At 33.7% G+C, this 16033-nt stretch overlaps 2 protein-coding genes across 2 annotated transcripts in view; both read right to left on the bottom strand.

Moving 5' to 3' along the window:
• Nucleotides 1–3483: 3483 nt before the first annotated feature.
• Nucleotides 3484–16033, bottom strand: part of LOC112043767 (protein tweety-like) — a 91884-nt gene continuing 79334 nt past the window's right edge. Inside the window, exons 15-16 of the mRNA XM_052884452.1 lie at nt 15468–15738; nt 3484–14784 (exon numbers count right to left, since the gene is read on the bottom strand). The gene's annotated coding sequence lies outside the window, so the exon portion shown is untranslated. The remainder of the gene's footprint in view (nt 14785–15467; nt 15739–16033) is intronic.
• On the bottom strand, nt 14655–15991 carry LOC128198529 (putative uncharacterized protein DDB_G0294196). The gene is made up of 4 exons (XM_052884445.1): nt 15972–15991; nt 15792–15817; nt 15468–15738; nt 14655–14784 (listed from the first exon to the last, which is right to left on the bottom strand). The coding sequence occupies exons 1-4, from the start codon at nt 15989–15991 to the stop codon at nt 14655–14657; spliced, it is 447 nt and encodes a 148-aa protein (XP_052740405.1).

Genomic DNA, 16033 nt, shown 5'->3' with positions numbered 1-16033 from the left:
ACCTATAATAAATCTGTAGAGGTCAATTCTGTACATGAAATATATTTCCAAAATAACTATCAGGGGCTGATTAGTGATCGATACTGATGCCAAAAATGCAATCAGTAAAATTTTTGTCTGACTGTATGTTCGTTATAGAAACAAAAACTACTCGACGGATTTTACGAAACTTTGTAAAATTATTTTTCATACTCCTGGGCAAGTTATAGTTACTTTACATACTTTTCATCACGCTACGATGAATAGGAGCAGAGCATTGAAGGGAAATGTTGGAAAAACGGGAGAAGTTACTCCATTTTTTAAGCTTCCGTCGCGTAGGTAGTAGGTAGGTAGGGTAGGGGTAGGGTAGCGGAAGGGTTGAGTCCCTACTCATCGCCTGTATGGTAGGGTAGCTGTAGAGTGTGTAGGGTAGAGTAATTATAATATAATGCCCTCCTATAAAAAATTTCTAAATTCTATTCAATGTTACAGTTTTATACCTAAGTACTACCTATATAGATTGCCTCGGGGTCACTGAACCCAGTTTTGATACATATAAAAACTTGCACTAATATAGTCTCCTTATAAAATCCTAAATCCGACTCAGAAAGTCAAGTTAAACAACTGTTAAGAAGTGATGTTCAATTTCTCTCGGAACACAATTTGCTTAAATGTATGTCGGAGCTCGTAACACGGAAATAACATCATGAATTTGTGATGAAATCAGATTAACTCTTTCCGAGTCGAATTCACTCGAAATTGGCCCGAAACGCGCGCCCGGCGAGAATAGCGGAGTAGGGGTGTACTGAAATTGGTAAAAGCATTAGAAGTACCTATTATACTTACATTTTGTCTTTATAACTCTTAACAGGCTTTACTGAGGTATAATTTTCACGGCCTACGTGGATACGATGGATTTTCAAGACGGAGGTCCTAGGTACGATTGAGGTTTTTCTTAATTGGTCCAGGTCAGGCTGATGGGATGCTTCGGCCGTTGCCAAAGTTGTTTACCAATAAAAACTACCGCCATTCGATTTAGCGTTCCGGTACGATGTCGTGTAAAAACCGAAAGGGGTGTGGATTTTCATCCTCCTAATAATCTAGCCCGCTTGCATCTTAGATTGCATCATCACTTACCATCAGGTGAGATTGTAGTCAAAGACTAACTAATAAATTCTCAGTATCAGCCCCGGAATACCTAGTCCGTGCTTTCTAACTAGTTATCTATTTACTTAGGTAGGTAATACATAACAGCAAAAGACAAACGGTCTTCCATAAATATTATGACTATAACAATACAATCGACGATGACAACGTTAAGAATGCTTTCCTTTGTATTCGATGTTTTATCAGCAACCCATATTCGGCTCACTGCTGAGCTCGGAATGAGAGGGGTTAGCCCAATAGTCCACCACGCTGGCCCAATGCGGATTGGCAGACTTCACACATGCAGAGAATGAAGATAATTCTCTGGTATGCAGGTTTCCTCACGATGTTTTCCTTCACCGATTGAGACACGTGATATTTAATTTCTTAAAATGCACACAACTGAAAAGTTGGAGGTGCATGCCCCGGACCGGATTCGAACCCACACCCTCCGGAATCGGAGGCAGAGGTCATACCGAATTCGATGTTTAGTTCAGTGAAATGTTCTAGACACTTAAGTACCCACCTACGTATAAATTGTTACGAGTCTTACCTACCAATTGCACAAACGCCGCTACGTGCGCGACAGACGACACTTGTGGCCGGTGGTCGATACTTGTGGTCGGTGGCTGTTACTTTTTTAACCCATACATGCAGTATAATAATTGCGCGAGTAGCGTGTGGCGGCGTTTTGTGTCGGCGTTTAGTGACCGGTGCGGACCACAAGAAGCAAGCAGCTACGATTGTAGTGTGTGGCCACCGGCGTCAACAGTGTGCGGAGTCCATATAAAATGTATGAAAACTACAGGAAATATGCCGATAGCGGGTTTTTGTGGTTGTAGCCGATGACATCTGTGCAGGAGCCCTAAGTCCAGACAACTCGTACGAAACGATTTGCATCCACATTTCCAATTCCCACAGCAAAAGTTTGGAATGCCTTTTCGGTGCGCTAAACGTCTTCAAAGCATCACTCTTGCCTTGATAGGCTTAGAAGATCTAAGCAAGCGCGTTCCAACTTAGGCCACATTAATGCTTTCCATCAGGCGTAATTGTAATCTATACAACAATATTCAGCTTACTGTTGAGCACGAGTCTCGTCTCAGACTAAGATAGATTAGTCTAATAGTCCACCGTGCTGATTTGCCAATGCGGATTGGCAGACTTCACACACATAGATAATTAAGAAAATTCTTAGGTATGCCGGTTGTTTTTCCTTCACCGTTTGAGACACGTTGTCGTTATCAACCCATATTCGACTCACTCCTGAGATCGAGTCTCCTCTCAGAATGAGAGGGGTTGGGTCAATAGTCCACCGCGCTGACACAATGCGGATTGGCAGACTTCACACACGCAGATAATTAAGAGACACGTTATATTATATAATTTCTTAAAAAACACATAACCGAAAAGTTGGAGGTATAAATAAATAAATATACTTAAACAATACACATCACTATCTAGCCCCAAAGTAAGCATACAGAGCAGCTTGTGTTATGGGTACTAAGATAGTTGATATTATAATATTATTATACATTTATAAATACAGCAATACTTATATAATGTATAAATACACACAGACACTGGAAAAAGCCCATGTTCATCACACGAATATTTTCCAGTTGCGGGAATCGAACCCACGGCCGTGGATGCAGAAAGCAGGGTCACTATAGTATGCGCATTATCATCTGAGTCGTCCGGTCATAAAAGTCAAAAAAGATAGGAATGTGCAGCGCGCCTACCTGCGCACCCTAATTATCGATAAACGGCTACCTGCGCACGTGCTAATGATGAGTCAATAATGATTTGGACGATTCTGATTGGTCGGTTTCTAATGTAATTGCATTGCGTATTTTTTTTGCTATAAATGTGTTTACTGCAATTAAATAAATACATTCATGTGTTACTCGTTGCGCACTATGGATACTAATATATAATAAATTTGGCAGAAGACGAAGATTCTGATGATGAAGACTCAGATGAAGATTAATTTTATTTAGTTAATAATTATATAATATGAAATATGTATTATATTAAATCAAATATTGTTAATTTTTTTAATTTTGTGAACAAGATACGATAATAAACTTTACTTATCGATAATATGTCTTTCATTGTTACACCCTTCACTAGACGGCTCCATAAGACCCATAAGTGCAAGCGAGATAGATATAGAGAAATGATTTATGGCCCTAAGACTCAGTTGTTAATGCTATTAGTATACCCACTGCGCCACGCGGCCGTCAAAAGGTGCATGCCAGGACCGCATTCAAACGAATCGAAGGCAGAGGTCATATCCACTGGGCTATCACGGCTCAAGAAGGTATACAGAGTTTGTATGAATTCAATAAAAGTCCAGTATACATTAATTTTAATCCATTTATTATTTGCATTGTAAACCCATACACTTGATCTATTCATCGACTGTTTATAATAATTTACCTTACACAAAACATTACATCATCATGTTATAAACCTAAGCCTTCGCATTGCAAGAAATTCTTATCAAAATCAGCAAATCATTTCGATGTTGTCTTGAACAAAAATAAAACTTCAAAAGAAGCCCTGTAGGCCAAAGTTCTGCACCACGATATATATCAAGACGAGAGAAAGACAAACATCGACCAGTAGCAGCCGAATTAAAAATACGTATCGCTCTCTCTTTCGTTACGTTGGGACGAAAGAGCGCGCGATATTCAACTCGACCGCTATTGGTCGACGTGTATTTTTCTCAGAAAATATATATCGTTGATCTAGGCCTAATACACTAGATACTATAAGTACTAGATTAGTCTATGACAAGTCTATGGAATATATATGGTATCGTCGGTTTAAGGCATGTTGAGACTTACTGTAAATGCACCATTTTTTACCATCCAACCCGAAATGTAAGTAAATAAATAGATGCTATCAGATATAAAATAATGAAGATGTATAAAGATGGATAAATCTTCATATATAACCAGATAAAGATTTAAAATCAAAAAAATTTGAATTTTTGATTTTATTGAATTTTTATAATCTGGAGATCATATTTCTTATAACACTTATACTTAACTAACTGCAACTGATCAAATTTAAATTAATGATAAACTTAGTAATTTACATGATTTTATCACTGACTAACTATAAAATAATGTAAATTACCTAAGTAGATAGAATGAACAAGAACAACAAGATATTAATTTTAAAAGCAACATATTATTTCTTGCAATGCACAGGAGTTAAGAGATGTGTACACACAGACACATAATGACGCGGATTCTAACAGATTACCTCGCTACTGTAATTACCAACTGCTTCCACGAAGTACTTGCTCTTTTTCGACGAAAAACATAAATAATATAAATTTTCTATGCAAGTTTTTTATTGCAACAACGTACATTTTACCAGTGCAATGTAAAAACATTTGGTAACCATAAAAACATGGCGTCATAACTGGACAATAGATTTGTCTAGTTGTATCTGATTTGCCCCGCGTTGCTAAAAACGTGTCTCTGTGTATACATCGCCTTATAAAGTTATGCAATAAATTAACCATACTCGCACCATAATTGACTTGAAAAGCAAAACAGTTATGCGTAAAGCATTTAAGTAGTGATAATAATCATAAACAATGTTTAAATTTAAAAAAAAGAAGTATATAAGAATCAACAAATACTATAAAATTAAACACTTTTCATTCACAATCAACTTAGCATTTAAGAGACACAATGACCGTAATCGTACAGACTTCTTTAGTATTTTAGTCGAGTACGAACTATTTTTGGGGGGTAAATCCAAAAATTGTTAGTTCTCGACTAAAATACTAAAGTAGGTCGAACTAGACTAAGAGAGAAACGCATACTTATAGCCTGTGCAGTGTGACGTCACAGTATTTTAAATCTATCAATTTAATTTGGTACTTATATCATTGAAATATGGTTTATAATTCCATGCTCGGTATATAACTTCAGATTATCACAGTACACTCTATTCGCCAATAGTGAAGAACATTTAAGAATTTAAACTATCGTGAGTGTTATACGCATTAATTTATTATACAAAAACGGCTAAAACTCCGTAATACAAAGTCGGAATATGCCCGAATAGTTTCGAACCCATACGGGGCCCTTAGTCATAAGCTGGTTCTTGCAACGCAGCACGATCCAAAAGGATTTAAACGGTTTGGATTGTGAAGAACATGTAGGATAAATCCTATATGATGTCCTCCCCTGTCAATGCCGACTTCCTATGTTTACAGGCCATAAAGCATCGCCTAGATAAGATATTAAATGTAACATAATTGATGTACTAATTGTTTAACTTGTTTTTCTGATTCACTTCTGTTACATGTAATTGCAGAGAGAGGCGAGTCTTAAATGCTAGATATGATTGTTGCAATAATTAAAAAAAAGACTAAAGACAAATAATTACATTTTGCTATGAAAACATCTGATATTAACAAAAAACGCATGACAGTATATGGCACGTACATTTTACAAACAGAAGTAGGATGTTTTATTTAAAAAAAAATGCATGTTTTACCTACACTTTGGTAACTTTGTTCAGTATTTGTTTATGTACGGAGTATTTATATATGGGGCACAAATAATTACCACTTTTATATTAGAAAAAAAAAAAAAAGATATAGTCTATGCGTGCTGAAATAAGAACACCGAGGACGGTATTATGAACAAAAGTATAATTAAAAGTAAAAGTAGGATACAGGGTAAGTTTCTTTCTCAGTAGGCCTTCTGGAAGGCACAAGAAACCGGTGTATTCTATGGAGAGTCCGGAGCACCATCACGCAGTAAGAATGGCTATTGGCTACTGAAGGAATTTTAGTGAATATAACCTTTCTTTTACTAAATCAGATTTGTCTAAATAGATACTCCTTAGATGTCAACAAAAAAAGATACAGACTACGACTGTGCAGTTCCAAAACTTAGCAAGTGACAAAATATATTTTGATTTTTGAACTAAAACACTGCCTGTTGATCTTATTCTAGAATACTAATACACTGTTACCTTAATATGCATCTGTAACACTCAATAAGCGTATTATATATGTTAGATAAATCAGCAAAAAAAAGTCAAAATTATTGTATTTTTAATTCAGCACGCAAGAATTATAAAAAAAATATTTAATCAGGAATACTGAAACTCTTCTTAACTTTTGTTGGTAAAAATATATTGGAAAATCATATATCATTTTTTTAATGCGTAACACGACAGGTGTTAAGATAACATAATATTAATAAACAAATTCAAATATCAATTATGTTTTTTTAAATAACGTTTTGCATATTCTACCCCAAATAGCTTTTCAATATTCCACATTGGACTTCATTTGACAAAATAAGATATATTTTCCTTTTTCTACAGCCACCTAATTTACATAAGGAGAAATATGATACATGCATTCGTGTACGCGTATAAATATTCATTGTGCATTAATTACATCAATAGACGTGAACTTACATACAATATGTATATAATTATCATGTTTTTCTCTCAATAAATTATCGATATATAAAGGCAAAGGAGAGAATGTTCGGTGCATCTCAGGCAATAACAAATATTTGAACGTCCTTAGAAGAACCGAAATAACGTAATTGTAGTTCAAGTTTCAAATATAGAATGACGATAGACAACAGCACAGTTCTAGTAGGCTTAAAATTTCACCCACGACACATATCATGAAGACACGACATATGTCACGAAGACACGACATATTTCATGAAGACACGACATATATTATGAAGGTACGACATACAGGTAGACATATGTCATGAAGACAAAAATACCAATAGCGTCGTGTCGGAAATATCGCCTTCGTTTCGCTCGTTAAGCTCATACGTCATGTTGTCTTTACGACATAATATATCGTGGGTCGAATGTTAAGCTCAATCAGCTGAAACCGATCTGTCTAATGTTAGTAGACTCCACTAAATAGAAAATGCTGTATACACACTGCCGAGCACAACTATTTGTGAATACTATCACGTTTGATAAAGTAAAATAAAATTAGAACATTATGTATTGTGCAAAGATTGTTCTTATGAGAAAATTGAGCAAAACTTTTATAACATGAAATGTAAATTGGGTAAATATTATATTATTAAGTGTTGTTCCACTGAAGTCGGATACAGACTGCAATTCCAAAACTTAGCAAGTGACAAAATATATTTTAATTTTTGAACTAAAACACTGACTGTTGAAATTTATATCTTCAGCTTGAAATAGCTAATTAAATATTGCAATGCTGTGCATTAAAGAATTTTTTATCCTAGCCATGTTTTAAAACTAAACAGCCGAGTTATTTTGATATAGACTAAACATGCTAAATAAAGAAAAAACATAGGTGAATAGACTTTCTGCCGTACTAGATGGTTTACTTTTTTATATCAGTGTGTCACAGTACTCCCATTATTTTTCTCGTTAAGCAAAGTCAAGATGTCATTTTGTAAGTCAATGTAATGACTTACAAAATGTCATCTTGACTTTGCTTAACCTTTAAACCTACTTCTTTTATCCATTTCTACAATACTAGCGAAACCCAACAGTTGGAAAAATACGGTAATAAAGGCGAATTAAACTGATTTTACTAATGACGATGCTTGTCTGTAGTTGAAGTTTTAATAAACATCTTAATGTTGGTGATGATTTATGTCTATATTTTCCCTTTATTCTGAGCACGTGTATACATAAAAATCTATAAGTCTGTATCGGACAACAGTAAAAAACTATACAACTGCCAAAATAATTATAAAACAAAAACAATAATGATGAGTATACGCAGCAGCCACAGAAATCCTAAAAACCTTAGAACGTATCCTTAAATATTAATCTATACTTATAATTAAATTATGCATTATCTTTGGCGAATACACTGCTTATTACGGTACCGTGAAATAACGCTGAGAACAAAAGAAAAAAAATATATAAAATTACCATTGACTTGACCATAAAAATGTACCAACATCGTTGTAAAGTCTCACAAAATTCACTATCATACCTAATACTGAATAAAAACTGGTACCATTTCACTTAAAACTAATCCGACTGCCGATATTCAGAACTTAGCAATACCAACGTGACAAAAATATTTTTGTACAGTATCAATTATTTCACAAATTTCTTCGTTTACTAACCAGATTCATACAATTATGTATGTATTTTAACCTAAGTAAGTAATTTGCTAGGAATAAAAAAAAATAAGTAGGTAAGTTGCACTGAATTTACAATTCAACGCATTTTCAATTCATAGTAAAATTAGAAGGTAATCCAAGGAACAAAATAATAATTTTATACGTTCACTTACTAGGTTTTGCTTAGTGGCAGTCGCAGTATAAATTTACAGCTAACAAGAATATTAGTAGAAAGATGATCGCGAAAATTACAATAATTTCATATTAGCATGAAAAGTTTTGAGCTTGCAAACTTATAGTATAAGGCCAGACGCACAATACCGAGTTGATACTGAATAATTGGTGCAAACGGAGGCAGGCCACAACACATTGAAAATCCTTGTGTCCATTAATAATTTTGTATCTTGTAATACTAAATAATTTTAAAAATATAAACGTTTTTAATTACTATTTTTCTATAATATTGTATAAATGCCAATTAGGTTTAACACATGATACAAAATTGCCAGGTGCATCTGTTCTTATATTTATAAAGGACATCATTCACAGTTGTTGTTTTTTTAATATTGTTTCCCATTTTGTTTTGTTCATCCATGTCAAATTACTATTATTATTCATGACTGGTTTAAATAATAAGGGAGTGTATAATTTACAAAATCATCATTTTCATTTCACGAACACAAAGAAAAAACGAAATATCGGACGACGAAGGCATATTAAAAAGAAGTAAATTTAAATTAACTGCAAAAAGTTCATTAAACAATCGTATTTAGCGGACACATTTTTCGAAAGTGAACGATGTCCTTTACGTAATAAAAAAAAAAGAAAAGAAAAAAGTCAATTAACCCTGCGTTATTTCCGTGATCATGTTCCGTTTCATTAAAAATACGTTTGTGGTGTTACATTTCAGAGCAGTACTTTGTCCGTATAGACTATGTTTAATTAATTAGTAACCTATTAATTTGTTGTTCGTCGAATGGCAGTTACAAATTTGCACCTTATAACCATGTACTTAGGTCGAATACAGATTAAACTCGCTACCAATTCCACTCATTCGGCTACACACGATGGAATGCTTAATTGAATTTATCTGATTACTTAAAAACTGTTTTTTTGCTCACTTCATATCATAATTTGCTGAAGAATGAGATAAGAATCGACTGAAATAATTTTAAAATAAAAAGTAAAAAAAAAACTTGAGAGGTGTCACCCGGATAGAACGAAGTTCGCTATATAATAGCTATAAAAGTCGCTTTAGATAACGTTATCGCTATCGCTATCGATATCCCTTCCAATCCCATCAAATCAAAAGGTACTTCGTTCCTTGGCATTTCATTAAAATGAAAATAAATAATTGGCTCATTTTAAGTAAATTGGTCGCATAATAGATGAGTTTCCAAATTTTCTTAATTACGACCGGTAAATATAAACCTTATCGCCAAAACTTTAAAATCGTTAAGCAACGTTAAAATCAGAATGTCATAATATTAAAAAAAAAAACAATTTAAATATAAAGAATATTAGAAAAAAATCATTATCATTTAAAACCATTAATTAACATTCAAATAATTTCCATTTTATTACTCAAATCACATATATTCAAAGTATACAACGTATAAAATACAACTAAAAGTAATAATGCTATCCTGCTCACAGCGCTTGATATGAAAAAGGATAGCAGTACTGTCACACGGTTCACTTTAGCTTAGATTTCATATTTCCATTTGGAATTCATTTTTCCACATATCCAACCAACCATGGATTTCGGGATGAAAAGTAGCCTATGTGTTAATCGAGAATAAAATCTATTTCCATTCCAAATTTCGGCCAAAAACTTTCGCCTATATAATTTTAGTGTGATCAACTCTCATGTTATTTTTTTCTTAAATATGAGTAAACTGAAGACTATTGCATTATCTCTTTCTTCAGTTAATATCATATGAATAGCATTGAAAAGATCTCTAAACATTATTCTATATACAATAAGGTCCACTATTTTGAACTAGGTAAAATCGTTTGCGTCGATTTTTATAATAATAATAATTAATATAAACAATAAAATTAACACTATTATTCCGTTAAGAGATTCTATAATCGCAATATATGTGTCTAACTTCCACACCCTATACAAGATATCTTCTTTAGGGTGTATTCAAATTCACCCCCATAAGATAGTGTTAAAAAGTTTATCGACCACGTAAAATTATCTTAACTTTTAAATATTCTGCCATTATACAATTAAAGTTGAATTATTTTTTAACTTTACCTATACATTTTGACTAAGAATAAAATAAATTAGCATAGGCTACGTCGAATTGAAGTCTTTGAATTTTATTAATTTAAGACCCCTAACATATAATTGTTTAATTATAATTGTATATATATAATTAAATCTAGTTAAAAATGTTAGTAAATATTAAATATAAATAAATTAATATTATTTTTTTTACAAAATATAATCCAACTTTAACTGTATATACAGACTGTAAACGTCGCTTACAACTGTTTATATACAATTTATTTATATACGATGTACAAACCCGACAAATAATAAGACTTCAAGCCTTTTCCCATCTATTACGTCATAACACGTCGATATCAAACAAGTAGAGAGACTGCAATTGCCACACTTACCTCATTTAATCAATTGCAACTTTGGAAGCTTTTACCAGCTACCTTTAAAGCCACCGCGATCCAACTCCATAATTGGCTATCTAAGACTAATTACATATGGACCTGCCTCGCTAGACCTTATCCCTCTGTCAAAATATAATATCAACGATCTATCGCGATATATTATAAAAACCATCTCTATAGAATCGATGTTTTATAGTTGAAATCGTATTCGTCGTGTAAAGAACTCCGTAAAAAGCCTTTTTGTGTAGTTGAATGATGTAAAAACGATCAACAACTTCTAGTTTAGTATAAGATATATACCTAATTTATGCTCGTCTTCCTTAAAAAACGACAGACAATTATTTTGTTCATGAATTTGGGTGCGATACTAGTCATTATGTAATTAGTCTGAGTAGGCTGTAGACGGATGCAATTTTTATAACGTCTGCGAAATAAGCTACGTGAGGCGCGGCGTGATGCCCTACAGCCACGCCACTTTGTAGGCGATGATACTTAAAATATTGTATTGCGCAGCTTAACGCACGATGTTTCGAAACGTCATAAAGATTGCATCCGACTATAACATAGTTATCTATGGTAGGAACATATTGACAGACTTTCAACATCCATAAAATGAGGCAAGTGTGACTATCACAGGTTCGCTCTTTGTCTAAAGTATTACTACTCCAGCCCTCCATTACAGCCAAAATGTCTAAACATTACTGATGAATTTAATCAATACATTTTAATATAAAACTCCAAATATTCGCACTCGAATTAATTCTATAATCTGTATTTTTTTTTATTTCGCTTAAAAGTTAATACACCGTTATTGACTAAATACATCCGATTAAAACAAAGAATTTAATAAAAATCACTTTGCAAAAATCGATTACTCACATCGAGATCTCGTATAGGTATTATTAGGTCGTTTTGCTATTTTTTTTTTTCTCACCTGAAGTAAAACTAGTGTATTTAATTAACCTTAATCCTAAGTTGAGCGAAAAAGAGTCGAATAAAAATTTGCGAAGGTAGACTGAAAGGTTTTTATACAAAACTGTCATGTATATGTCACCGTTAGATTGTAAAATAAGTTAGTTTATAATCTCACTCGTGATATTATAATCTGCCGTTATATTGTGAACTGAAAATACTGATTACAATTTAACTTGTTATTTTTCGGTATATTAAAACCTTTTGGAAATAAAACCATTAAATTGTCAATCAGGATAAATTTACCATAAGTTGAGTTACAGCGGGCATAATAAAATAGTAAAAAATTACAATGGACAAATCAAAGAAGTAAGAAAATCGGACGGGTGGCCAGTCCGTTTCCTAATTTTTTTAACACTTAATTTTAAACACTGTTGATCCATTAGTAAAATGTTGTTATTGTTTATTATTATTAGATTTTTATTTTTAGGTTAGAACATGACAATTCGGGTGCCCGGTTGCAGGCCTATGCCGAAAAATAACACGTAAAATTGTAATCATTATCTTCAATTCACAATATGACGGCAGATTATAATAACACGAGTGAGATTATAAGCTAACGTATTTTACAATTTAACGTTCACATATATATAATGACTTTTAACGTGACAGTTTTATATGAAACGACAGGCTGCAACCGATTTTGACAGCTGTCAAAAACCTTACAGTCCCACCTCGCAGAAGACGCATTCTAGCTATTGGGCGTTATTTTTTTTTTAATCTATAACGCGAAAGTATTTGGTCGGGGAAATCAATTACTTTAGTAATTTTTTTAACAGCACAGCCTTCCGTGGACTTTGTTATGGATATATACAGAAAAATACAGTTTGTACACACTTTTTTTTTCAAAGTAATTATTTCGTTCATTCCAGTAAATGGCAACATTTCTATAATAATTGGAAATGAGCTACAAGATAGCTTACAGCTTATAAGCTGCCTGTGGTGGTATATATGGTGGTGGTATATTAGAGTTTAAATAAATAATTGTATAGTAGTGCTATTCTGTAACTTTTTTATAACTCGACTGTGCGAGTTTCAAATTCGTCTTCATTTCTCTCTGTTTAATACAATACTATAGACAGAGACAGATGGAAACGAATTCGAAAGTCACACTGTCAAGTAATAAAAACATTTTTACAGTATAGTGCTACAGATCTTTTATTTCCCATTATACAACTCCTCTATGTTATCTATGGATACATCAGAAGTGGGATTCAAAGTTAAAAACACATTATTTAAATGTTTCTTGAAACTGTGATTTTAGTTAATAGCGTTTTAGAAAACACTGAGGTATCCATACAAATGTTCTTTCAAATAAACATTATAAATTGAGCTAAGTTTTTGTTGTCTTTTAAATGGGAATATATTATAGCCTCCTTCTTCTTTAACTATAATAAAAGTTTGATTTACCTGCTAACTTACTAATCTCAATTGCAGAATGTAAAGTGTAAAGTTTTCTAAAACGACAAACGAATCATAGGCCACATTTGCAAGATTTACATTTAATTTTACAAAATTAAAATTCAATTTAAATAAATAAATACTATATAATGAGCATTTTTCAATACAGGCCTTTCCACTTTACACAAATGCCAGTCAGTGCATAAAAATTCGTATATATTAATCGTCTGTAGGGAAATTCTACATAAAAACGAATTAAATGTCAACAAATTCTCGTTTATTCGAATTAATAATTAAAGTGATTACCGATTTCTAAGCCGATTTTTATATGATATCTAAGTTAGGAAAGCAAACAAAATAATTTAATTATATAATTTGAATTAATTAGAAAATTTTGTATTAATCTATTATTTTGTTGTTTTGTTAGTTATTATAGTGAAATAAGTAAACGAGTTAGTTAAACAGTTTCGATAAAACAACCCATTTGGTGTTCTCAATTCATCAACTATGTTCTTGGTTTCTTTGTTATTTCATTATGAATATCAGTCAAGATAATTTGAAAAGTCATACAATCAAATCCCTCCCTGAATTTATATGATAAGCATAAAAATCGTTCGAGTGTTTCCATATAAATCACAAATAAATGTTAAAAAGGTTATCTTCCTTCGGATATACCAATCTCCATCATATAAAAATGTTTGTTACTTGAAGTAAAACGTCCTTACGCACGCCTGACTTTAAATGCGTTACGAAAAGTGTAATCGGGACAGGTTCTTAAGATGCGTACCGCAATCTACAGTCACAGTGAAACAGTGTTTGTTACTTTATGTGGCATACTAGAAACAAACCCTTTTTACACTTAAAAAACATGTAATTACGCCTGATGCTCATAGATGGCGCTTTGATTGTTATTTATGAAAGAAGTTTTACTTCAGTCTTGTAGTCTACACACGTTTTTTACACTTTGTTGGCTTAAAAACATATCTATGACATAAACACTTCACATAAATGAATCTGCTGGAAATAACACACCTTTCACTGGTTTTGTAACAGATATTTGTCTTTGGTAACAGATAGTCATTTGTTCTAGATTACTCTACTACAGAGTATTCATCACACTAATCGTGTTGTTGTTCAATTGTTGTTGGATAAGATTTCGTGTTGATCGATTTACAAAAAAGTTGCTAAAAATTCATGTCGATTTATAGTGTTGCCATAACTAAATTGTCATGATAAAAAGTTCCACAATAATAGTTCACTGTATTGAGTTATGTCGTAAAATAACATTTAGTGTCATATAAATAACGCACAGATTCGATTGAACTAAAGTTTAGTAGCAGATTTACACTCGTCGCAACGGAGGCGTATGGTCATCTGCTTGGGGCACTGCTACAACTCCGTCACGGCGTATAGGTCGCGTTGGTCGTGTTGTTGTTGTTGCTGCTGCTGCTGTTGCTGTTGTTGTTGGCGTTGCCGGCGTTGGTTGTTGTTGGGTTGGCGTCTTGGGCGTTGGAGGCTTCTGCAAATTGACATCGAACACATATATTATTTTTGAATCCGGCTAGTAGATACCTCCTTAAGACTCGGTTTTGAATCTAGTAGTAAGGTGATAGTACAAAAGCGTTTATGTATGTTAAGTAACGTCAGCAAAGAAACACATTGTGAAAGTATTTAGAGTAACACAATTGGTGGCGTATGAAATAGAAACCAATTGCTAGCAAACCATTTATAGATAGATAATAAATTATAGTCATTCGTCAAATATATAATTTGACGAATGATCTTAGACCATTAAAAAGAATGGACCTGTTTCGCACCCAAATTCACCAACATAAATGTCTGCTGTTTTTGAGGGCGACGAGGTAAACTCACACATCGAAAACATTTAACACCATTAAGTATATTCTGTGTCCATACACTACATACTACTATATAATTGACTCGCAATACACACACGCGCAATTTTCACACAGACTAACCAACACATCGCTTAGACTATCCACAGAATATAGAATGTTCAATTACTTGATCGATTTTTTGCTGAAAAAGTATTCATTCTTTTTAGAAATCGTATTTATTACTGATTCTTGATCTTTGACAAAGGGTCCTTTCTTTTTAATGGTCTTTTTAATGAAGTTACGAACATACTCGTTATAATTTATAAGGGTTCCTTGTGGAGTACGGAACCCTCAAAAGCAGTACCTGTATTCGAGTGCCGCAGCAGAGAGCGGCTGCGGGTCGGTGCGGCGCTGCGGGCGCACGGTGGCGTACTTGTCGGGCGCGGCGTGCGGGTGCGCGTGGGCGTGCGCGTGCGCGGGCGCGGGCGCGTGCGCGGGCGCGGTGCGCGGCGCGTCGGGCGAAAACGTGGCGAGGGCGGGCGGCGGCGCGGGCGGGCGGGGGCGCGGCGCGCGCGGCCCGAACGACGCGTACTTGGGGTCGAACCGGTTCAGGGGCACTGTGCGATTTGCCTGACCTGCAATTTATTTACGCGGACAAATAAAGTGAATGATGTGTTCAACAAGGGACAAATCAATTTCCTCCTCAATTCATAACTTTTAACAGTTTAATTTTATTAGTGAGCTACCTTACCTACTGTCTTATAAGGAGAACGGTCTAAAAACAAAACAATAGAAAAATTCTATCTACACTAATATTATAAAGATTTTAAATTTTTGTATAAATGTAACAAATAAACTCAAAAATTACTTGATCGATTTGAATATCATGGAGGAAATGAGAACTACGGGAATGAAACCACGAGGTTTCAC

The sequence above is a fragment of the Bicyclus anynana genome, chromosome 11 (genome assembly GCF_947172395.1).
Source record: "Bicyclus anynana chromosome 11, ilBicAnyn1.1, whole genome shotgun sequence".
Taxonomy (NCBI): Eukaryota; Metazoa; Arthropoda; class Insecta; order Lepidoptera; family Nymphalidae; genus Bicyclus; species Bicyclus anynana.
Note: the sequence above shows the minus strand (reverse complement) of the source record. Positions and strands in the feature narration are given on the sequence as shown.